Below are 26,512 nucleotides of genomic sequence, written 5' to 3' on the forward strand. Positions count from 1 at the left end.
AAACGTTTCTTTTCTTTTTGAGTTATATTTAGCAGTAGAGAATTGCAATAATCAAGTTTAGAGATGATTAAAGAGTGAAGTAGGATATTTAAAGATTTTGGTTCTAAGAACTTTGAGATTGATCTGATTAAACGAAGTCTAAAAAAGCATGACCTAACAGTATTATTTATGTGATCATGGTAGGAAAGGTTATTGTCAATAATGACACCAAGGATTTTTAAAGATGATACAATCTCAATAGGCGTATTGTCAAGTATGAAAGGAGCACACAGATTAATTCTTTGCTTCCAAGTAAATAGTAAAGCTTTAGTTTTTTGAATATTTAAGGCTAACATGTGAGAGGTAAGCCATTGTTGGACTTTTTCTAGTTTTAAATTAATTTGTTGTAATTCTTTTTTATTTTCTGGGTCTATTGGATGAATAATTTGAATGTCATCTGCGTAACTAAAAGTAGTAAATCCTATAGATTGACATAACATTAGTAAGGGGGATAAGAAAATATTGAATAATAATGGTGATAAAATGGATCCTTGTGGGATACCATAATTAAGAGTAAAAGGTTTAGAATTAGAATTATTAAAAGTCACTGTCGACGAACGATTAAATAAAAATGATTTAAACCAGTCAAATATTTGATCGCAAATTCCAATGGCTTTCAATCTTTTGAGAAGTAATTCGTGATCAACGGTATCAAATGCGGCAGACAAATCTAACGAAAAAAGGATAATGGACTTGTGATGATCTAAATAATAATGTATATTTGTAGTTAATCCAATCAATGAGTATTCTGTTGAATGATTTTTCCTAAATCCAGTTTGATTTGGATGAAGAACATTGGTTGATTCTACAAAATCAGAAAGTTGTTCAAATACTATTCGTTCCGTCAGTTTTGCTAGAAATGATAGAGCCTACAAAAATGCTATTGCTGGACCTCAGGGCGTGCAATAGATTTTTTTTTTTGGCGATTGAGGAACTTTTGGGAGACCGTGGTTTTAACCCGCTTAAGCCTGCGGCTTAAAACCACGGGCTTGCAGTGTGGGGAAGGGTGGAAGAGTTGGGGCAGGGAGGCAGACGTGTTCGGGGCTGGAAGGCAGGTGTGTTCGGGGCTGCAGGAGGCATTTGGGGCAGCAAGAGATCGGGGCTGACTGGGCAGAGAGCAGGGCTGCAGAAGGCAGGGCAGTCGCAAAGGGCTTCAGCGACTGGTCCTGAGCAGTCGCTTTTTGCGAGCACAGTCGGATAGGAAATCGTGTCTCTGCCTACATTTGCATGGCCTTGCCCTCATTTGCATGCGCGGATTGGAGGATGGTTGGAAGACAGGAAAGTGAATCGGGCCGGGGTCGCTAAGGGGTCGCAAACTGATCGGTTCACAATCGGTTTGCTTTGTGAATCTAGCCCTTAGTAAGTTGGATTGTAGTAACACTAGTGTTTAAGCCCGTTACATTAATGGGTGCTAGAATAGATGTGTAAACTTTTAGCACAATGGGGCACTGAGGCCATTCTTTCTTTCTTTCTTTCTTTGCTTCCTGCTCCCCCTGTCCAGCAGTAGCTCTTCTCCCTTCCTTTTCAAGTTTATTGTATATTTGATTAATCGCTTACTCAAATTTCTAAGCAACAGCAGCGTTTTTCTTCCCCCCCCTTCCCTGGTCTTCCTTCTCCTTCTTTCACTCTGTCTCCCCCAAAGGGTGCTGCAACAGCATTCCTTCTGTGGTCTCACACAGCCATTGGCAGCATTTCTCATTCTCTCTTCCCCCCCTTCCGGGTCTCACACAGCTGTCGGCAGCGCAGCATTCACAACTCGCTGCTCCTGCTTGCTTCGTGTTTCCGCGAAGGCAGGACCCAGCAGCGAGGAAGGGCTGAAGCAAAACAGGAGCAGCGAGTTGAAGCCTCCCTCCCTGCTTCATCTTCCGCCAATGGCGCCCTAGCCAGGAAGCCATGCTCCAAGGGCTCTAACACTGTGCTTATCAGCTTCGCTTCTCCTCCCTCCCCACTCTCCAGTTTTATAGGAACAGGGTCGGGAAGCCGGCAAGCACACTGTAATCAGAAGTCAGCTGGCGTCAGAGATCAGGAAATCAGCTGAGGCAGGCACTGCGCATGCGCGGGCACGGCACCACGGATCGCGGACCCACCAAGTTTGAAGTGTGAAAGCGTGCTAAGGGTATTATTATAGCGGATGCTCTATTTGGGGATGGGAAAACTGAAATTGAAAGCACTACAGCTTGTCCACAATTCAGCAGCTAGGGTAATCTTAGGTAGCAGTCGGTTTGATCATTTAATCAAAATTGTACTAGCTTCATTGGCTACTGGCGGCTTTTCGCATTCAATTTAACGTTGTTGTGCAGATTTATCAGTGTCTGTTCTTGTCATCTCCTACTTGTTTAGAAGCATTAGTTCAGCTTCATAAACTGGTGCAGAGTTTGCAATCTGTGGCAACCAGACAGGTGGAAGTACCGGACCTATGTTAAGTTCACTGTGCACACACTTTATCCCACGCTTTTTCTATTGCAGGTCCACAGCTTTGGAACAGCTTGCCGGGGCAAGTGCATTTTTGTACCTCTTTGTGACAGTTCAAAAGGGTGCTGAAGACCTATTTATTTACCAATGCTTTTTTTTTTTTTTAGCTCGTGATGCTCTGAAATTTTTAAGCTATGCTGGATATTAGATATCTGGTACGATAAGACTATTGTTGCTTTAGTGAAGTGAGTTCTGACTGTGATATGATTTTGTGCATTTTAATATGAGCCACTTTGGTTTAAGTGGCATTTAAAGTAAATAAAGTAATATGAATTGGCAATTTTGATGTTTTTTGACATGTTTGTTTTGTTATTTTTTAAATTGTGTATGTTTGGTTGTAATCCACCTTGTATAAAGGAGGAATATAAATAATAAACTATAAACTATAATATAAATAAATAAATAACATTGTGTCTAAATTCTGGGAACGCCCCTGACCTGCTCATGCCCCTCCCATGACCACACTTCCTTTGGAGTTGCACACTATGAAATTTAGGTACGCATGTCATAGAATAGGACATAGGACCGATCCATAAGTAACTCCTAATTACTGCCAATTAAGTGTTTGTCTAAGTATTCCACTCTTTCCCAGGGATTGGAAACATGCAACCATCCATCCCACCATTAAAAATCCCAAATCATCAAATCAGGACTGTAGCAACTTTTGACCCTTCGCGAACTTGCCATTTTTTTGCTAAACTAACTGAGAAGATAGTGTAATCAAATCCTAAGTTTCATCGAAAAAACCAATATCCTTCATCCAAACCAAACTAGATTTCGGCAACATCATTCCACAGAACATTCATTGCTTGGCTTGACCAATTCAATTCATATTATCTTGATCAACACAAATCAATAATTCTTATTTCACTAGATTTATCGGCTGCCTTTGACACTATAGATCACCAACTTCTCCTGAACAGATTATCTGCGGTAGGTATCAAAGAACATGCTCTTGAATGGTTCTATTCCTATCTTAAAGATCGAACTTGCAGATCCAAGATGGCGATCTGAGACAGGACGCGCTGAGCTGCGTGTCCCAGGATTGTGCCTTTTCAATTTCCTTAACGGTAATTACTTACCGCGATGCCGAAGAGACGGGGCCGGAGTGCCGCTCCTGCCTCGCGGCGTCCTGGAGCCCCGGGTCTCGGGAATATTCAAGATTTACTGCAGCGCATGCAGGAGGTCGCAGCGATGTCGGATGGCGGCCCGCTGACAACACAGGGAGGCGAAACCAACGTGGATGCTCCTGGGCCCGACACCACACTGAGCCCCGACGTTAGGGCACCGCCCCCGCAACCCCAGACGACCAGCTCTCCCAGGGGCGGGGAAACCCCGGATTCATTGGTTTTCTCCTCTCCAGAGGCAAGTAAGGATCCACTGGAGAGCTTGGAGGCTCGGGCCCACTTTTCTAGGGCCCCCATGGAGATATCTGGGGGAATATCATCTCAACATGAGGGGGAAGGGCTGAAGACATCCCCCGAAGGACTTCAGAACGGTGAGAACTCTACATTTACACAAATTTCAACTGAATTGATTAAACCTGCAGAAGTGACTTTAGACTCTATCTGGGACTTAATGGCTGGTTTTGTTAAAAATATTACTCCTACACTTCAACAAATTGAAGGGAAAATTAAGGAACATGATAAGGAATTGAAGGATTTAAGAGAAGAAACGAATACTTCTAACTCATCTGTTCAAAAAATAGAAAAAGAAATTGTATCATTGAAACAAATTCAAGAGGCCTTAGTTAAAGACAATATTAGCCTAAGGAAGAAGACTGAAATGCTTGAGAATAATTCACGCAGTAATAATTTAAGGTTAATTAACTTTCCAAGACTTGAGTTAGTAACACCTAGAGATATGCTTAAGAGATATCTAGTAGAGAGCTTAGAGATACCCGAAGATTCATTACCACCATTTTCACGAGTTTATTATTTGCCTGATAAAGAACAAAATCAACAACTAAAAGAAAAACCTTCAGATCAAGAATTTCTAAATATATCACAGATCTTAGAAACATCTGAGAAGGATTTAGCATCACCAGCCACCATGATTATTACTTTAGCTTTGCCAATTGATAAAACATGGTTGTTAAAACTTTTCTTTAAAAATAGACAAAAAAGCTTTCTTGGTTATAAAATACAAATGTTCCCAGATTTGGCACGGGAGATGCAAAGGCGCCGCCGTGAATTTCTTCTTTTGAAACCTGGGGTTTTATCTTTGGGGGCAACCTTTTATTTGAGACATCCGTGTAAATGTATTGTATATCACCGTACTCTTAAATATGTGTTTTTTGAACCATCACAATTGACAAATTTCGTGGCTATGTCTCACCTGAATGTTAACAATCTTTGAGCCCTATATTTAGGATATTGTGACCCTATCTCAGTGCTATAGTTCTCAGTTTCTTTTATAATTTTCTTTTTAGATAATTTCGCCAATTTTCTATAATTCTTGGATCCTAATTGTGGACTTGAGCATAAATAGTATATTTGTTTAATTTAAGATTTATATTGCTTATCTATCCTATTCTTGCTTTCTGTACAAGTGTAATACTTGAAATTTAAGTTGAAAATAATAAATAAAAAAAAAAAAAGATCGAACTTACACAGTATTGTTTAATGGTACTTACCAATTACGTCATTCCACAGGGCTCAATTTTATCACCACTGTTATTTAATATATATCTGGCCCCACTTCTGACATTACGCCAATCTATAGGCTTTACATCCTATGCCTATGCCAATGACATTCAACTGTTTCATCCTTTAGATCCCACAAACCTTACTGAAATTCAAGCCACTAACTCTAAACTAAGATCAAAAACTGGCTCGGAGACAATATGCTGTCCTTAAGCACATCCAGAACAAAGTGCCTACTCTTTCCCTGGAAGGAAGGCATACCATGTCCAATTGTCAGCCTCAATCTGCATCGACAGGTCGCCAATCACCAAGATATCCGCAACAAAAATCCAGGGTGTGGTCATTGAAAGCAAGCTCAATTATCATCAACAAATCAATGACGTGGTCAGAAACTTATTTATTTATTTATTCAATTTTCTATACCGTTCTCCCAAGGGATCTCAGAACGGTTTACATGAATTTATTCAAGTACTTAAGCATGTTCCCCTGTCTGTCCCAGCAGGTTCACAATCTACCTAATGTACTTGGGGCAATGGAGGGTTTACAGTAAGTGACTTGCCCAGGGTCACAAGGAGCAGCATGGGTTTGAACCCACAACCTCAGGGTGCTGAGGCTGTAGCTTTAACCACTGCGCCACACTCTCCCTCTCACTGCTTTTACAAAATTCGACTCTTTCTAGCTTCCTGGAAACCTCTTTGCTAAATATTCTAATTCACTTGCTAGTTATTGCTACAATTGATTATTGCAAATCCCTCTATAAAGGAATTATGCAAAAGGAAATCAGACGGCTACAACTCACTCAAAATACCGCTAGCAAAATGATTAGCAATGCAAAAAAAAAAATATGATCACATCACCCCATTATTAAAAAAACGCACGCTGGCTTCCCATCCCACATCGTATCACTTTCAAAATCACCCTCCTCACTTTCAAAGTGCTTAAATCTAGACAGCCAGCTTTTATTCATAAGCTATTGATTCCGCACACTCTGGCTACAATTCCAAGATCCTCTTCTCAAAATTTACCTTTTGTTCCCATCCTCAAAAGTTTTCATATGCAACGTACCACTTCATTTGCTGTTACAGAACCGCAAGTTTGGAACTCCCTGCCCTCTTATTAGAGGGAGGAATCAAACATTGATAAATTTAAAGGAGCATTATAAAGCTTCCTCTATAGAGATGCTTTTACGCCATAACTCAGGACTCTTTCACAATCTTTAAAAAGGCAGCTCTCCACTAACCTTACCCTACGCTTTTGTGATGCCCTTAACTGTTTTCTTTTTTGATAATATTGTATTTCACCTTCTGCCTTCTTGTTTTCTGTTTATCTGTTGGTCTTGTCCATGCTTTGGTTCTTGTTAATTATTTTAATTTTGCTCCTCTCATTTTAATTGTATTGTATGTCGCCTAGAATATTAATAGGTGATTAATCAAATTTTTAATAAAACCTTGAAACCTTGAATTAATTGTTAGCACCTAATTAGGTAATTAGAACTTGCATACCCAACTTTGAGTGACCTATGCGGAATTCGGCAACAAATTAACTGTTGTTAATCACAAGCATCAAGGAAGGCAGGATCTTGAAAGAATTTACCTGTTGCTCGGTACTTTGGGAAGTGGCATCGCCTTTCCTGCTTCTGCCCATATCGCATTGCTGGAAAGCTGCACTTACTCGGAAGCCACTGCTGTTTGCACAGCCGATGTGCCTTGAAATGAGCAGGCCCAGGACTCTCAGCTCGGTATCTAAGAACAGAGGATATTAAATGTAGGGAATAAGTATACCTGGCTGAAAACCTCATAACCTCATAACACATTTTCCCCCTAATGCTATAAATGGTGTTTAAAAAATATATATATATTTATATTCCACATATCCTACAATTCTGTGTGGATTACAAATTATTCAGGTACTCAAGCATTTTTCCCTGTCCCGGCGGGCTCCCACTCTGTCTAATGTACCTGGGGCAATGGGGATTAAGTGACTTGCCCAGGGCAGGATTTGAACTTGAACTCACAACCTCAGGGTGCCAAGGCTGTAGCTCTAACCACCGCACCACACACTCCCTATGAATGACATGGGGACAAATTTATCCCCGTCCCGGTGGGATCTCAATATTCCCATCCCGTTCCCATGAGTTCTGACCCTGTCCCATTCTTGCAAGCTCTGCCTTAACCGCACATGCCTCAAGCGCTTATGATTTTAAAGTGTTTAAGGCTTGTGCAGATGAGGATAGAGCTTGCAGGAGAGGACATAAGCATAGAGGACAGGATGGGGATAAAGAGATCCTGCGGGGACAGGAAAAAATTTGTCCCCATGTTATTCTCTATGTGTGCGTGCAAATTTGGGCACACACCCCTTAACTGAATAACAAGCCAATTAATGCTTCTTAACAAGCCACGACACAAGGACAGAGCTCTCTCAGACCAAAACTTTGTTTAACCACATCTGAAATGCTGGAGTTCTTAAACTTGACATGTCTGACTGAGTAACACGGCACTGTGAAAACTAGCTTCACTGTTCCAATAAGCAAAGAAACTGAAGTTCGATCAAATGTGTCAGGGGCACAAGGATAAGTACTACATACAAGGTTGGAGCTTTTATTTTGAAAACTCCACACTCCACACTCTTTTGGCACTTACAAACTTCATACCAAGAATGGCGACATGGCTGACAGAATTTATTTTCCTTTGAAAATAGGCTTGATCTCCTGCACAGGATTTAAAAAATTAGAGTATAAGTATTATGTTAAATGAATTTGATATACCACTTACTTGGACAAGTTAGGAGAGAAACTGAGGGCAGGGTTATCTGGCGTGTTTCAGGAAATTTCAAGATATTTGGGAGCCATTAACAAAGTATTGTAATGATTAGAAAAATCTTGTTTCCCTTAAATTTACAAGTTCAATTATGGGGTGGGAGGGTATTTTTATTGTTACATGTTGTATAAGTATTGATTATATGATAGATAAGGGTGGAGAGGGGGGGAGATAAGAGAATATTATATGTATCATTGATGATTATTAAGTGATATATTTATGGTTATTTGTATGGATATGTTATCACACTTATTATAAGTTTAAAAATGAATAAAGATTTAAAAAAAAATAAAAAATAAAAAACCCTGACTGTCTCCTGCTTTCTCCAACATTTGAAATTTCACTGAAAGGGCCACATGTTATCTCTCCCTCCCCCTACTCAGCAGACTTTTCCAAAAGGGGTCTCTTCTCCATCCAGCCCTCTCAGTAATTTGAAATGTCCAACATGGCTACTCAATTGAAAAATCTAAGGGACCCCTAGTCTAAGATCATTCTTTCAATTTTTTTTTAACTAAATGGTGTAATGATAAAAAATGTTATCACTCACCGGTTTTTGGTGACTTTAATTTCGTGCAGGTCATCACCCCCGCTGACTTTGTTCCCTGCCAGTTTTTCATTTCTACAAGGAATTTCTCTTCCCTTAGCAAAGGACCCAGTTATAGATACTGGATTTGCCTGCTGAATGTAACAGATGAAATTTTAGCACACAGGAACGATCAGACCATACATGTTTATCTAATTTATCTGGGACTAAGTTGCAATACAGTAATAAATAGGAGATCATAAGCATTTCCAAATTGTGTCTCACCAAAGGCCCAACTCACCCAGTTTCCAGTTCCTGAAATCAGCAGGAGAAGTATAGAGATCAGAAGCAGAGCATGTGCAATGTATTTATCTCATCATGCTCCCTTTCCCACTTGCGGTTGGAGTTCCTAGAGGTCCTGGGTCAGGGAAGCACTGAATAAGGGGTGAACCTCCTTGGCTGCTATAATAAATATTCTTTGACTAACCCAGGGATGGGCAAACTTTTTGACTCATGGGCCAGAATGGGTTCTTAAATTTGACAGAGGGGCCAGGCGATCAGGGACAGCGACCCACGGTGCCATTTCTGCAAGCCTTTCCCTCTCGCTCCCCGCGCCTCACATCGACACTTTACAAACGCTGTAGGCAAAGAGGAATTTGGGATTTAAAAAAAAACGATTATTATTATTGTTTTTGATGAGATTCATTATTCCCTTCTTCAACCCCCCTCCCCCGTGAAAAAGATACGCCCCCCTCCCCCACGGGGGAGCACGCCGGTCCACTCACCGTTTAAAATGCTCGATGATTTTTTTCCTCTCACACATTCTCAGGTAAGTTGCCCACAAATTATTAACTAAAACAACTAATTCAACATCCCTAGAAACACATGTTTCAATGCATTACAATGCATATATTTCGAATTAGCAAAGAATATGTTTAAGAGCAAACACCTCAGGCCAATTATACCCCGTTCCTTTCTCACACGCACATGCGAACACTTGGGATGTGGCAGCCATGAAAATTCTGTATCCTAACACAAATTACTGCAGCACTAGAATAGAATCTTGTAGCAAATTCATTTTAGAAGCATGGAACAACCTTTTTGTATATGTGTGTGTGATCACATACAATACCACACATTTACCAATCTAACCACTAGGCAACAATTCAAAGCATATGCCTGAACAATCCATGGGCTCAGACTTATCATGGCCAGGTCAACCACCACAAGGAATATCAGGGCTCCAAGGCTGTCACTCATGTTCACCTGTAATGTCTTCCTTTTCCTTCAGATTCAGCCTTCCAGTACTCAGAGGCTCCTCTTCTTCTTCCTCCCCCCTGCCGCCGCCCCCCCAACCCATGGGATGCACGCACGCGAGTGACTGACCGCGCCCAAAAGAGCGTGCAGACGTGCGAAGCCTAAAACATTGAGACTGAATCCTAAAGGCCAGAGCCTAAGGTGAGGCGATCCCACCATAGCCCGGGCAACTGCACAGTCTCTCTTCTCTCTCTCTTGCATGCATACGTATGCAGGACTCAGAACTCCTCAGCTCGCGCACACTCCCTCCCTCTCTCTTACTCAGTCACACACATACACAAACTGCCGCAGAACGGGGCCGCCCAGCGCTTGGCAGCGAAAGGGCCAAGGAAGACATGGGCAAACTAAGGCCGCAGGCCGGATTAAAAAATTAAACAGGCCTGATATGGCCCGCGGGCCATAGTTTGCCCATGTCTTGACTAACCTCTCTTCTATACCTAAGCTCATGACATTCTGTTTGACTTTCAGTTATCCAGCACCCATGGGAATTGGTAGATGCTGGATAAATGTAGCTTCTGGTTGCTTGAAAGTTACTATTAAAAATATGCCTAACTACTGTATATACAGTACTCGAATATAAACTGAGATTTTTGGCCCAAAAAATGGGTCAAAAATGTGAGTCTCGGTTTATATTTGAGCTCCCCTGAAGACCACTGTCGCTGCTGTCCTCCTACTCTAAACTTGCCCCCCCCCACCCGAGGCCACCAGCACCTCCACTCCAGCACACATACCCAAGGCCACTGGCGATGCTCTCCTCCCTTGGTGCCCAAGATGATTAGCGCTACTGTCCACATCTTTCTCCCCCCCACTGACCGGCTCTGTGTTTACCAGACATGCGCTGGTGCTGAAAGAGCCTGCCACCGATGTTCTACATTGGGACACTACAGGGTCGAGCATCTGCGCATGCTCAAGGCCTTCTGGCTCCTGCCCTCTCTGAGAATCTCATGAGAATATAGAATATAGGGACTCGGGGTACGATCCAGCATTATGTAACTCAAGAGCTCCCTCATTCTGTCTCAGCTGAGTTAGTAAACAAATGAAAAAAATCCCTTAAGACTAGCAGCCAGTACCATGTGCTAGAGCAACTTATTCCATAATTGATCCTCTTGTGTGAAAACAGACATCCCTCAACCTCTCTTTGACCACCCGGCATCCTAATGTTGACTCAGACCTCCGACAGTGGTCAACACGGAGGTGGAAGAATGATGGCAATGGACACAACAGTATGGTACACAGCAGTTTCTTGAACCAAAACCTAACTGCATCAGGGTTGTAAATATCGAGGTGGAAGAGGATCTCTTTTTCCTTAAAGGACCCATGGCAACAAGAGGGTTGAAAATCAGGGTTGAAAATCAGGGGTGGGAAATTTCATGGTGACACCAGAAAATATTTCTTCACCGAAAGGATGGTGGATCGCTGGAATAATCTTCCACAACAGGTAATTGAGGCCAGCAGTGTGCCAGATTTTAAGAAAAGATGGGATTGGCATGTGGGATCTCTTCATGGAGGTAGTTAGGGGGTGGGCCATTAGTGTGGGCAGACTAGATGGGCCGTAGCCCTTTTCTGCCGTTATGGTCTATGTTTCTATACCAATTTGTCAAAAAATTAAAAAATAGAACTTGCCAAAGATATAGTTTTGAAAGGAAGTATCTTGGTCTTCTATTTGAGCTTGCTTTATTTATCAGATAGATGTAGAGGTAGGTTACAGAAATGGTCAGGAACCACTTCACAGGTCACAGACCTGATGGGCCGCAGCAGGAGCGGACCGCTGGGTGCGATGGACCTCAGTTCTGACCCAGTGGTGGCAACTTCTTATGTTCTTATATCTGCCCTTTTGTTGCCGTATGTCTGTGTAAGTCACTTATTTTCCCTGTTTTAATATACGTCTCAATGTAACTGTTTAATTTGTTTTATGTAATTTTATTATGTTAACCGCCTAGAAATTTGATTAAGCGGTCAAACAAATATTTTAATAAACTTGAAACTTGATTAGAGAAAAAAATCCAACAAAGTGATTAACAATACAATGATTTAGTCCCAAAACTAACTAATTATTTAAAAAAACAATAAAATCACAGAAACAATTTATAAATTCTAAAAGAAATAGAACCTAAAAGGGTAGAGAACCATAACCAACCTGAAAACAAACACACTAAGGGCTCCTTTTATCAAGGCGCGCTAAGGGGGTTAGCGTGTCGGACATTTCATCACGTGCTAACCCCCGCGGCAAGCCAAAAAACTAACGCCTCGTCAAGCGACTAGCGCGGCAGGCGGTTGAACGCGTGGTATTCCGCGCGTTAACCGCCTACCGCGCCTTGATAAAAGGACCCTTAAGAATTAAGAAAAAGCTAAAGTTAAAAAACAGCTTTTTAGACCCTTCTTAAAGGTTTCAAGATTGTTGTTTAGTCGATGGGCAGGAAGGGAATTCCATAGTCCTGGAGCAATATACTAAAAAGCAGACCCCCCCGAGTGGAGTCAAACTTAGTTGCAGACAGAGGTTGTATAACTAATTCGTCCTGATTTTAAGATCTCAAATACCTCAAAGGGCAATAGGGAATCAGAAGTTTGGCCAAATACTGGGGTTGACCTGAATAAAACACTTTAGGGGATAAAATTTCCTACAATAGGCACATGGAATCAAGTGGAATCATCTGGAGTCTGTTCACTAAATAATTAGGAAGGCCATTATACTGTATAAAGAATTTGTATAATCTAGTCTTCTCAAAACCAAAGCATGGGTCAATTTGTGTATAGGTGATTTTTCCACATAGGGTTAAACTGACCTAATGTGGCATAGAGCAAAAAAACAACCACTAAATAAAAAGGCAAGATGTAGCTCAAAAGTACAGTCATTCCCAGTATTTCAATGGACATGCGTAAAGGCAAAATATACTCTAATAAAAGGGGATCTACTGTTGGACTGGGCAAATGTCCTGCTATCCACAAAGCTTTGGATTTGGAAGGATTCAACTTCAAGTGATGATTTTCCAGACAGAAGGAAGAAAGATCAGATTGGGTGATCAGCAGAGAACAAAAAATATGTGAAGGGCCTTCCGGTGCAATTATGAGGATGAGCAGGAGGTTGGCTCCTTAGCTCCAGATCGCCAATCAGCCTCTTCACAGACAGCAATAATTAAACCTTTCAGTAAAATATGGAGGGGAAGATGGTGAGAGATGTCTTGGAGATTTCCTCATTTGCATCTACCTTTTTGGATGGCATCCAAGCTTCCTTAACGAGGTGGACACAAAGATCGCAGATGAGGCATGCTCACAGGAGACCTTGATTGGATCAGTTTGGGCAAGAGAAGATCCACAGGAGGTTGCAGCACTTGTGGAACATTCCTGGGTTAAAATATTTCAGCTGCTATTTGACAAGATGGAGTCCTTGGAGAAAAAAATAGATTCTCTTCATACGGACATCGGGGCATTCCAGGTCCATGTGGCCAAATTGGAGAATGGTGCGCTGGAGGTCAGCAGAGAAAGAGCTGCACTATAGAAACAGCTTGAGGCAGCAGAGGGAAAACTCAATGATCTTGAGAATCGGACTCGGAAAGGAGCAATCTTCACCTAGTGGACGATCCTGAATCGGTAACTGATCAGGGGCTGTGTGGATTTCTTTAAGGTTTGCTAACCAGGGAATTATCACTAGCCTCCTATGCTAGGCCTTTGTGTATTGAGAGAGTTCACTGATTGGGATGGTGGTGCTCAGGGGTTGTTATTTTTACCTGTTAAATTTTGCACATAAAGCTGCAATTCTATTAGTTTTGGCAGGGAAAAGCATCTGGAATATCAAGGAAAACAGATTTTGTGTTTTCAGGACTATTCTGCTAAAGTATCAGCTTAGCAAAGAGAATTTTCCCCCATCTGCACACAACTCTTTCAAAAGGAAATTAAATTTTTCTTGTGGTACCCAGCCAAGCTCCAGCTCAACCAGGGATAAACAATATTTTGACACTGTGCAAGCTGCCCAAGAATTTCTGAGACATTTGTCATCAAGGACAAGGGGGCTTTCATGCTTCATTATAGGATTCAGTTATGACTTGGAGATATTTCCTTCTGACTGGGTGTTGGGTTGTCCAGATTGATGCAATGAATTCTGCTTCTGCATTGACTGGAGCCAATGGAAGGTTTAGAATATGGTATTGAAGCTACCTCTGCCACTTTTGGTTTAAGTTCTTGATATGCTAGTGACACTCTTGCTATTTGCCTGACGATATAATGACTGTGTGCAATATTTTTTCTTTATTAAATATCTATTAGTGAATGAAGGATGGTTTGCAACAACATCACAGTGTCTGTGGATTGAAAACATTGGAACCCTAGTCATGGGTTGTGTGAACTTTTTTTTTTTTAATCTTATTTTTACAGGTTTGGACCTTGGGTCTCATTTTCAAAAATGCAGACACCCAAACAAGGGCATAAACCGGCACTTGCAAGGTGTCCTAGCCGCCATGCGTCCAAAATTCAAGACAGACATGTTGGAGGCGTGTTCCTGGTGAGCTTTGAGCATGCTTGCGACATCTTGCAGTGATAATTGAACACTTCCCAAGACATCCTGGACAGAACTTAGATGTTGTGAGCTAGATCTGTTTTAAAAGCATCTAAGTGCCGAAAAGGTATCCAAACTGGCCAGGTGACCACAAGTGGTCACTAACTCCCTCCCACCCCACAAAGATCTGAATGGGGAAGTTTTGGAGGGCTAATCATGCATTAAAAGGGGGCTATGGTGAGATGTACTTCTAGCACCCTTTATGTGAAGTTCACAGCAGTGCCCCAGTTGGCATGTCTGTGTTGCCAGTCCATTACAATGCTAGCCCATCCCACGTCCAAATAGTCTAAATTTGGATGTATTGAGCTTGGATGTTTTTGTGGTCAAAAATAGCCAAAATTTAGGTATCTTAAGGTTGAACGTCCTCACAGCCAAGAAGTCCAAATAGGCAATTTGGGGGGGGGGAAAAAAAGATGGACTAGAAGTTTAAAAAAATGGATGTTTTTAGCATCCAAATTTTGGAAGCACTTCTCAGGACATCCAAAGTCAGACTTAGATGCACTATTGAAAATGGCCCTCCTTATGTTGATAATTTGCGACTTAAAACCAATGCACATGTCTGCATGGGTTTGTTTGGGAATAAATCCTCTGGTACAACTGGCTTCTGTATTACCACTTCAATATATGTTTACTTTATGTGCAGATTAGATAGATTTGTTGATCACAGGTGCCGTATCCTTTATTTATTTTTTAGCAGTATTGGGCACCATTCTTCTATTTTCTTTATTTTTTCTATTTCAGGGGAGTATTGTATTATGATTGCCTAAATTTCTATTTGTGCTCCTTCTAGTTTGCTGTTTTAGCCCCTATTTGTGTATGCACTATAATGGGTTTTCCTCATTCATCATACTGAAGAGGTGTTAGGGTTGGCAGTCTGAGCTGGAGGTAACTGGGTCTGCTAAGGAAGGGTGGTTCTTTGAGGGTTTTTTAGGGGTTGGGAGCAGTTGCCTATTTTGGCTCTGGACTATTGGTGATCTGAGTTTAGGGGGAATATTTTGGGAGGTCCTCTATCATCTCATGCTCGATAACCTTGGGTAGTTTGGGAGGTGTTTTCTTTTTGGTAGGCAGGGTTAGAGATTTGGGGAAGAGGGGTTAGGAGAAGGGGGGATTAGTTGGGTGTTCCCGGGGTTGGCGTTGTGCTCCGGGAATGCCTTCCTCTTCCGGCAGTCTTCTCATCTTGCCCTCTCCCTTGTACCTGCACCAACACCCCCTTCACCTTGGCCCTATTCGGCGACTCAGCAGTAGCAGCAATTAAGACAAGCTGCTGGATTTGGGGGCCTTCCCTCGGTGAGTCCTGCCTATGTGGAAACAGGAAGTTGAAACAAAGCAGGCGAGACTTCAAGAGGGAAGGCCCTGACGCTAGCAGCCTATCTTAATTGCTGCAGCTGCCAAGTCACCAAAAAGGGCCGCGGGGAGGGGTGGTGCGGGTGAAGGGAGCAGATGCAAGGGAGAGGGCCAGATGTAGGACTTGGGGGGAGAAAGAGAGAGAGAGATAAAAGAGGGAAAGATGTCATACCAGCTAGGGGAAGGCTACGAGGTGTGGGAACAAGGGAAGAGAGGGGGAAGCAGGTGGACAGAATGACATATGCAGGACTCTCTGGGGAGTGACGGGGTAGGGAGAGAGAAAGAGAGAGAGGAGGGAAAGATGTCATACTGGGCTGGGGGGATGAGGGAGGATGGAAAGATACTGGCTACAGAGTGCAGGAACAAGGGAAGGGGGGATAAGCTGAAAATTGAGAAAAACAGTGACACAAAGAGAAGGTGCCATAGGGATACAGAGGGGAAATGCTGAAAGGGGGATAGACAGGAACACAGAGGAAGCAATCCTGAAAAAAAGGGGGGGGAGTAGATGGATTTATAGAGGGAGGCAATGCTGAAAGAGGCTAGATAGACACACAAGAGGGGGATAATACTAAAATTGAGGTTTGATGGGGATACAGATGGGGCAATGCTGAAAAGAGAGAGGCGATAGGGACAAAGAGAGGAGGCACTGCTGAACAAAAGGAGGTAAAAAAGACAGAGAAACTATGCTGCTAAAAGGGGGTTGGGGGGAGATAGGGACATTGAGAGGATAGATGGTGAACATGGGGGGAAGATAAGGACAGCGACACAATGAAGATTCTGGAAAAGAAGTGAAATAGGGGCATAGGTGAGAAGAGCACACAGAAGGGTGATCCTGGAAAAGAGGTGGAATGGTAACACTGGTGGACACAAAAAGGAAATGCTGGATCAAGGAGTGATGAAGGCTCAGGCTGGATGGAATGGGAAGAAAGAGGGCCAATACTGATCAACAGAAGATGATAGGGGAATCATTACGGAATACTCCAAATCCAAACTATACAATCCCACCTTTCAAGGTACAATAAGTGGTTATATAAGAGGAAAAGGATCTCAGAAACCTGCTTGATAACCAGGAATGAACCTTAATCAAGACTTACATGGTTCCAAGTTTCTATCACTGATCCTCAAAAACCTCTTATTATGGGGGCTTCGAGATGGCTGCTTAGCTTGCTCACTCACTCCAGCCCGATTACAATTAACGGCATCCTGCCTGCTTCACCGCTTTATTCAGGTCAGCTAATCCCTGTTCCGTTTCTCTGATGGCCACGAAATCCCCCAAATCGGACGGGGCAGCTGCGTCTGGCTCTCACGCCGCTCCAAATGCATCAAAAAGATCCAAGCACGAGCCCCCGTCCCCGGACAAGGCCTCATCCAAGCTCCTCGTGGCAGACGCTTCCCTGTATCATGATTTACAAGTTTTACAGGGTCTCATGCACGAAAATCTGGCAGCGACAGCTGATATAAAATCTGAGCTGAGCAATATTACCCTCCAATTTAAACAATTTGAAGCTCATTTGGACCTCTCAGAAGAACGACTAACCGCTCAATTCTTTGATATACAACGTGGTCTCCGCAAAATGGATCTTATGCAGAGAGACCTGGATGATATGTCTAATCGTATGAGACGAAGTAACGTGCGTATCATTGGTTTACCGGAGTCTGCTGAGGGTAAAGATATCATCTCCTATTTGCATTCTCTCCTTCCATCCCTCTTAAATATACAATTTTCACCAGCTCTAGAAATAGAAAGAGTCCACTGAGTACCCTCTGGCCCTCCTCTACCATCTAAACCTCCAAGACCTGTGGTTTTGAAACTCCTCAGATACTCTCATGCCTTACAAATATTGCAAACTCCTCAACGTTTGCCAAAAGGTGCTTAAAAAGATACAAAAAGAGAGGCAAAAATGTCATTAAGGACTCTATGAGTGGGTCTATCAGCCAATCACTTGCAGCAAACCATACCACACTAATAACAAATGTCAATTTAGAAATAGGGACGCTCTCAGTGTGAGGTTATTAGCGACGGGAGAACAAACTCCAGCGCTTCCATTTACAAAGGCGAAAGTGAGTCACCCCACCTGCACACCATCATCGGGCGTCCCTGGTGTGCAAAATCAATAGTGCAGAATTAATATAATAAATAAGTCACAAACTGTGAACTAGTGAAAGAGTGAACAAACTGAAAACCCACTCATAAAGTCCTCCCCAGCCTGATCCCCAAGATATAAAATGAAACCACAGCCAACTTAGCTTTTAAAACGAGCCAAATGAAGTCAATGAAAATTGCAGGAGACCAGAATAGTCATTGGATCAACCGGTTTCGGGTGGAACCCTTCATCAGGATCATAAGGCTGGAGCAGAACCGGCTGGGAGGGAAGCAGGAGAGCCCGCAAAGGCAACTGAACGGGCTTAAAAGCAGATCCAAAATGACATCAAACACTTTCAACCAATAAAAACGAGAAAAGAAAAAACAGGGGAGGAGTCACCAACAGATCAAACAATAGTATTCCACTCCATACATTCATTGAGACCCCCAGGAATGACCGTGCTAAGCTGGAAAATCCAATATTGTTCTCTCAATTGGAGCTGTGTCATTCTGTCCCCTCTATAGGTGTCAGGAATCTGTTCCAACACCATCCATGTTAAGTGTTGGAACTCATGGCCCAATTGTAAATAATGGGGAACCATTGGAGCTGCCTCAACAGCCTGATGGAGTCTACTCTTGTGTTCCGTCAACCTGGTTCTTTTCTCATTTTTATTGGTTGAAAGTGTTTGATGTCATTTTGGATCTGCTTTTAAGCCCGTTCAGTTGCCTTTGCAGGCTCTCCTGCTTCCCTCCCAGCCGGTTCTGCTCCAGCCATATGATCCTGATGAAGGGTTCCACCCGAAACCGGTTGATCCAATTACTATTCTGGTCTCCTGCAATTTTCATTGACTTCATTTGGCTCGTTTTAAAAGCTAAGTTGGCTGTGGTTTCATTTTATATCTTGGGGATCAGGCTGGGGAGGACTTTATGAGTGGGTTTTCAGTTTGTTCACTCTTTCACTAGTTCACAGTTTGTGACTTATTTATTATATTAATTCTGCACTATTGATTTTGCACACCAGGGACGCCCGATGATGGTGTGCAGGCGGGGTGACTCACCTTCGCCTTTGTAAGTGGAAGCGCTGGAGTTTGTTCTCCCGTCGCTAATAACTTCACACTGAGAGCATCCCTATTTCTAAATTGACATTTGTTATTAGTGTGGTATGGTTTGCTGGAAGTGATTGGCTGATAGACCCACTCATAGAGTCCTTATTGACATTTTTGCCTCTCTTTTTGTATCTTTACAAATATTGGAAGCAGCAAAAATCAAACAACTTCTTTTGGTAGACGGGAAAAAAATTTTGCTTGTGCCTGATCTTTCTAAGAACACTGCTCAAAGAAGAAAAGCTTTCTTAGCCATGCAGCCTCAGCTCAAAACCATTGGAGCGCAATATGGCTTATTTTATCCAGCTAAAATGAGAATTACCTACCATAATTCCACCAAGAATTTTGAGGATCCCGCTGAATTACAAAAATATCTCGATGAAAATATTGGAGCCATGACCTGAATTTTAAAGCTTACTTTGATATTACACTTCAAGATGGATGCATTCTGATTTGGACTGTCGGCTGATGGCTGGAGCTTTTGCACGCATACTGTGTGCCTCTTGCCCTCACGAGTCCCCATCTATAGTATCTGCATTCCCTGTTTTGTGCACTGCAGCACATTCTTGTTCTCCATGGCTGCACCTTATATTTTATTTTTCCCTTTTGGAGCCTGGTATTGTCTTCTGTTTTCTTTTTACCATTTTCATGAATCTTATCTCTCATTGTTCATTGTTCCATTTTTTCTGGATTACAGTCATCATCGCTGCTCAATTGGACGCCTCTCTCCTATTGGACTCCTGACATTTTTAGAGTTCCAATATCTGCCTCTGTTCACTTAACCCCATGGTTTCGTTAAAGATTGTATCCCTTAATGTTAAGGGCCTTTCTAGCCCCATGAAACGTAAGAAAATACTACAATACTTCAAACACCTAGGGTCTGATATATGTCTCTTACAGGAGACACACATAAACCTTGCTGAAGCGCAAAAACTCACCGGCGGCTGGATTCAACACTGTTACACCGCCCCTGCCCTGGGAAAGAAGAATGGGGTTATAACTCTCATCCGCAAATCACTCAACTATCAATTAACCGCTCATTCTTTTGATCCCATGGGCAGATGGTCCTATATCGAGGGTGTCATAGATGGCAAACCACTGAATCTGCTAAACCTGTATGCACCTAACTCGGATGATCCTTCTTTCTTTCAGGATCTTCACACCATTTGCCATTCCTCATTCTCGGAACGCACTATCATTGCTGGAGACTTTAATTTTCCGTTGGACCCTTTCATTGATAGATCCTCCCTTTGCCGCCCTGCTAAACTGAGGGTCCGTTCAACCCTTTCCAATATGATGCAAACATATGGATGGACTGATATATGGAGAATTTTTCATCCTACAACCAAGGACTTTACATTTTACTCAGCGCCCCATAAATCATATTCCAGGATTAATTATTTTCTGGCATCTAAAGACATTTTAAATATCACCTCCGCAACTACTATTCACGACATCTCTATTTTAGACCACGCTGCCATATCCTGCTCTCTCAACTGGTCCTTTGACAAGCCACCTCGTTCTTGGAGATTGAATAACCTGCTTCTTAGTAATGAAGAGTTTCTATCTCACATCACTGCTGAATCTGATGCCTTTTTCGCCCGGAATGAGTCTTCCATATCCAACTTTGCCACGGTATGGGAATCTTATAAAGTCTGGTTGAGAGGGGAATGTATCAGCTACACAGCTTATCAACTCAAGACTAAGAAATCTAACATTTGACGTCTGGAACAGGAAATCCATGCCTTGGAGTCACAATTATATGTTTTTTTTAATTCCACTATCTATAAATCTCTACAACAACTTAAGTTCCAATACAATGAGATTTTCAGTTCATTTGCTTCTTTCTCACTATTCCGCCAATCAGCCTCCTACTATGCTACCTCCAATAAGGCGAGTCATCATCTAGCTTCTTATCTTAAAGGGCAAAGATCCAAACATCGGATTTCTCACATCAAGTCATCCTCTGGTTTAATCCACAATACCACTTCTGACATACTCAAAGAATTTCACTCCTTCTATGCCTCTCTGTACACTTCAGAATCTACCTGTCCAGAAGATGTGATTTCCGAATTTCTGAAATCTGCACATTTGCCATCTATTACCCCGTCTCAACATGAACCTCTGCGTCATCCTATCTCTACTGATGAAATTTAACGTGCTATTTCTTCTATGGCCTCTTCAAAAGCACCAGGACCTGATGGCCTTCCTGCGGAATTCTTCAAAACTTTTTCAGCCTCTCTGACTCCACATCTTTTGTCCTATTATCGGTCTATTATTGCTTCTCCTAATTGTTTATCCCGCTTCCATGAAGCCAGTATTATTGTTTTGCCAAAGCCCAACAGAGATATCCAATCTGTTAAAAATTATAGACCTATCTCTTTGTTGAATTTGGACTATAAGATCTTTGCAAAAATTTTAGTTCATAGAATAGAATCTGTTGTCTTCTCTTATACATAGAGATCAAGTTGGTTTTTTTAAAGGGTCGTTACGGAGCAGACAATACTAGATTGTTATGTCACATTCTCCACTCCACTCTGTCAAGAGACCAGCCCCTCTTAGTGGCTTCTCTTGATGCTGAGAAGGCCTTTGACAGAGTGGAGTGGAAATACTTATTTTGTATCCTTTGCCACTTTGGATTTCCTGCTGAATTTATTCATATGATTTCTTTATTATACACCAATCCTATTGCTAAGATTGTAGTTAATGATGCTCTCTCTGAATCTTTTACCCTCCAACGAGGCACACGCCAAGGTTGTCCTTTATCCCCCTTATTGTTCAATCTAGCTTTAGAACCCCTCCTGGCTCATATCAGATTGTCTACCTCTATTAAGGGAATCTCTTGCTGAATTGGAATTTAAGTGGTCTGTTTATGCTGATGACATTCTCCTCTACCTCTCTGATCCTGAACGATCTTTGCATTCTCTCATTGATCTTATTTCTCAGTTCTCTTCTATGTCTGGGTATAAGGTCAATTGGGACAAAACTGAGCTCATGCCCCTCAATGATGCCTGCACACCCTTCACTCTTCCCTCATATCCGTTCACTTGGATATCCACAGGGATGAAGTACTTAGGTGTCCCATTTGACAAGGACCTTAAGATAACAATGGACCTTGATATTCTTATCTCTCTCGCCTTGAAACTTCTTCTTAACTCCTGGAAAGATCTATCTAAGGTGTCCGTAACACAATGGTGGAATCTTGTCAAGGGCGAACGCGGTGCAATAGCATCAGGCAGGAGGAGCAGCAGAAGCAAAGAGGAAAGCAAGAGAGTCAGCAGGAGAAAGGGAGAAAAGCAGTTTTAAAGCTGTTTTAAGGCAGAGGAGGGAGACAGAGAAGAGCAGGAGGCTAGGGGCAGTAGTAACCCCGATGGAAGCAGAAGGTAACCAGAAGATGAGCTTTCCAGTGTTCTGCGCGGACTGTCATATGTATGACTACCTCCCCTCGGGGAGACAGTCATACGTATGCAGTCGGTGTCAGGAGCTGAAAAGCTTGAGGAAAGAAGTCAAGCGACTTGAGGACAAGATACAGGAGCTAGAAGGAATGCACACCACAGAGGACCCTACCAGGGTATTTGAAGACTTCAAGAGTGAGAGACACATCGAGAAGGAAGTCAGGGAACTCGAGGAATTCATTGAGGAAGCATACAGGAGGAGGGTGGAAGAGAACGAACTCCAGAGGAGAGATGAAGTTACACCAACACCAACTTGGAAGGGGGAGCAAGAAGCAGGTGACCTCATAGAAGACACCCACAGAAGAATACCGCACGAGGGGAAGAATTGGCTAGTCGATGCCCAGAAGAAGAGAGAGTGAAGCACGCTGAGGACATTGACCTGAGACCGAAACGAAAATTGAAGAAGGGAAAGTCAACGATCCTGGTGGGAGACTCGATACTAAGGCATGTGGACAGCCACATAGCAGGAGGGAGAGAGGATCGACTGGTGACCTGCCTCCCAGGAGCGAGAACCAAGGACATCGTGGACAAAATTGGGATGATCCTGGATGGAGCGGAGACGGAAGAGACCACAGTAATGATCCACATTGGGACGAATGATGTCAGCAGGAGAGACTACAGAAGAGGCACGCTGATAGAACAGTTCAAGATTCTGGGAAGGAAGCTGAAGATGAGGGCCCAGAAGATAGTATTCTCAGAGATCCTACCGGTACCGAGGGCAGATGTGAAAAGGCAGGAAGAACTACAATCAATAAATGCATGGATGAGGAGATGGTGTGAGGAAGAAGGATTCCTCTTCGTGAGAAACTGGACAACGTTCTGGGGCAAGAGCAAGCTCTACAGGAGAGATGGACTGCACCTGAGCGCGGCGGGAACAAGACTTCTAGCAAACAACGTCAAGAGAGGAATAGAACAGGCTTTAAACTAAGAGAAAGGGGAAAGCCGACAGTCGACCTAGCGTCGATGATTCGGAAGAAGGTATCCCGTGAAGATACTGAGGGGAAAAAAGGCAGGGAAGAAACAAGAGACAAATTACAGGAGTCAACTAACCCAGAAGAGGAGGTTAGAAAGATTGTAGCAAAAAAGAAGACACCAAAGACTGAAGCACAGGGAAAAGAAATGAAGACAACAAAATGCCAGGATCTAAACTGCATATATACTAATGCAAGGAGTTTAAGAAACAAAATGGGGGAGCTAGAAGCCATGGCCAATGCAGAGGACATAGACATCATTGGAATCTCTGAAACGTGGTGGAATGAGGAAAACAAATGGGATACAGCACTGCCAGGGTACAAGCTCTATCGCCGGGATAGGTCAAGTCAGAAAGGAGGAGGAATAGCCCTATACGTAAAAGAAAGCATACAATCGACAAGAATGGACACAGCGGAGATGATCAACAAACTGGAATCGCTATGGGTTAAAATACCGGGTAGGAAAGGGCATGAAATAAAGATGGGCCTATACTATCGTCCACCCGGGCAAACCGGAGATAGCGATAAAGAAATGGATGCCGAGATGAAGCGAGAATGCAAAAGCGGTTACACAGTTGTTATGGGAGACTTCAACTATCCTGGGATAGACTGGAGTCTTGGAAGCTCAAGATGCGCTAGGGAGACAGAATTCCTGGAGGCTATACAAGATTGCTTCATGGAGCAGCTTGTTAGAGAACCGACGAGAGGAAATGCCACTCTGGATTTAATCCTAAATGGACTAAGGGGACCTACAAAGGAAGTGGAAGTAGTGGGACCGTTGGGAAACAGTGATCATAATATGATCAAGTTCAAGGTTGAAGTAGGCATACCGAACGGAAAGAGAACCATAGCGACATCTTTCAACTTCAGGAAAGGAAACTATGAAGCAATGAGGGAAATGGTAAGGAAGAAACTTAGGAACACTTCCAAAAAATGGCAAACAGTAGAACATGCCTGGTCTTTTTTCAAAGACACAGTGAGCGAGGCACAAAATCTGCACATCCCCAGATTCCGAAAGGGGTGCAAAAAGGGTCAAACAAAAGACCCAGTATGGATGACTAAAATAGTGAAGGAAGCGATAGGCAATAAGAAAAATTCATTTAGGGAATGGAAAAAGGACAAAACTGAAGGGAACCAGAAGGAGCACAGGAAGTATCAAAAAGAATGTCACCGTGTGGTTCGAAAAGCCAAAAGAGAGTATGAAGAGAGGCTAGCCAGGGAGGCACGAAATTTCAAACCGTTCTTCAGATATGTTAAAGGGAAACAGCCAGCTAGGGAGGAGGTAGGACCGCTGGACGAAGGAGACAGGAAGGGAGTGGTGAAGGAGGAGAAAGAAGTCGCAGAAAGACTCAACATGTTCTTCTCGTCTGTATTTACAAACGAAGACACAACCAACATACCGGAACCTGAACAAATCTTCAATGGAAATCAAGCAGAAAAATTAACATCCATGGAAGTGAGCCTTGATGATGTACACAGGCAGATAGAAAAACTTAAAACTGACAAATCCCCGGGTCCGGACGGAATCCATCCCAGGGTTCTGAAGGAATTAAAGGAGGAGATAGCGGAACTACTGCAGCAAATTTGCAACCTATCCTTGAAAACAGGCATGATCCCGGAGGATTGGAAGATAGCCAATGTCACGCCCATCTTTAAAAAGGGATCAAGAGGTGACCCGGGAAATTACAGACCAGTGAGTTTGACCTCGGTTCCGGGGAAACTGACGGAAGCACTGATTAAAGAACACATCGATGAACATCTGGAAAGAAACGAACTTTTGAAAACAACCCAACATGGTTTCTGCAGGGGGAGATCGTGCCTAACGAACTTATTGCACTTCTTCGAAGGAATTAACAAACGGATGGACAGAGGAGACCCCATAGACATCATATACCTTGATTTCCAAAAAGCCTTTGACAAGGTGCCTCACGAACGTCTACTCCGGAAACTGAAGAACCATGGAGTGGACGGAGACGTACATAGATGGATCAGAAACTGGTTGGCGGGTAGGAAACAGAGGGTAGGGGTGAAGGGCCACTACTCGGACTGGATGGGGGTCACGAGTGGTGTTCTGCAGGGCTCAGTGCTCGGGCCGCTGCTATTTAATATATTCTTAAATGATCTAGAAACAGGCACGAAGTGTGAGATAATAAAATTTGCGGACGATACAAAACTATTTAGTGGAGCTGGGACTAAAGAGGAATGCGAAGAATTGCAAAGGGACTTGAACAAATTGGGGGAATGGGCGGCGAGATGGCAGATGAAGTTCAACGTTGAGAAATGTAAAGTATTGCATGTTGGAAACAGAAACCCGAGGTACAACTATACGATGGGAGGGATATTATTGAATGAGAGCAACCAAGAAAGGGACTTGGGGGTAATGGTGGACATGACAATGAAGCCGACGGCACAGTGCGCAACAGCCGCTAAGAAAGCAAATAGAATGCTAGGCATAATCAAGAAGGGTATTACAACAAGGACAAAAGAAGTTATCCTGCCATTGTATCGGGCGATGGTGCGCCCGCATCTGGAATACTGCGTCCAATATTGGTCTCCGTACCTTAGGAAGGATATGGCGTTACTCGAGAGGGTTCAGAGGAGAGCGACACGCTTGATAAAAGGGATGGAAAACCTCTCATACGCTGAGAGATTGGAGAAACTGGGTCTCTTTTCCCTGGAGAAGAGGAGACTTAGAGGGGATATGATAGAGACTTATAAGATCATGAAGGGCATAGAGAGAGTAGAGAAGGACAGATTCTTCAAACTTTCAAAAAATAAAAGAACAAGAGGACACTTGGAAAAGTTGAAAGGGGACAGATTTAAAACGAATGCTAGGAAGTTCTTCTTTACCCAACGAGTGGTGGACACCTGGAATGCGCTTCCAGAGGGAGTAATAGGGCAGAGTACAGTACAGGGGTTTAAGAAAGGATTGGACAATTTCCTGCTGGAAAAGGGGATAGAGGGGTATAAATAGAGGATTACTGCACAGGTCCTGGACCTGTTGGGCCGCCGCGTGAGCGGACTGCTGGGCATGATGGACCTCAGGTCTGACCCAGCAGAGGCATTGCTTATGTTCTTATGTTCTTATGTTGTCTGCTTAACTTATAGATATGAGGCATATTTAGCAAAAAAATGCGACAGATTCCCTCAATTTCTTGCTAAATGGAACTCTCTCAAACTTTACCTCCAAAGCTC

At 42.9% G+C, this 26,512-nt stretch overlaps 1 protein-coding gene across 3 annotated transcripts in view; it reads right to left on the reverse strand.

The window, feature by feature from the left end:
* ZNF831 (zinc finger protein 831) overlaps positions 1 to 26,512 on the reverse strand; it is an 89,434-nt gene that overhangs the window by 41,574 nt on the left and 21,348 nt on the right. For 2 of the 3 annotated variants that reach the window (XM_033962672.1, XM_033962674.1), the window contains exons 2-3: positions 8,520 to 8,650; positions 6,750 to 6,898 (exon numbers count right to left, since the gene is read on the reverse strand). In XM_033962672.1, coding sequence (XP_033818563.1) covers positions 6,750 to 6,898; positions 8,520 to 8,650 — 280 coding nt within the window. The remainder of the gene's footprint in view (positions 1 to 6,749; positions 6,899 to 8,519; positions 8,651 to 26,512) is intronic. The other variant, XM_033962673.1, reaches the window with a different exon arrangement.

This window comes from Geotrypetes seraphini, chromosome 11 (assembly GCF_902459505.1).
Source record: "Geotrypetes seraphini chromosome 11, aGeoSer1.1, whole genome shotgun sequence".
NCBI classification, from domain to species: Eukaryota; Metazoa; Chordata; class Amphibia; order Gymnophiona; family Dermophiidae; genus Geotrypetes; species Geotrypetes seraphini.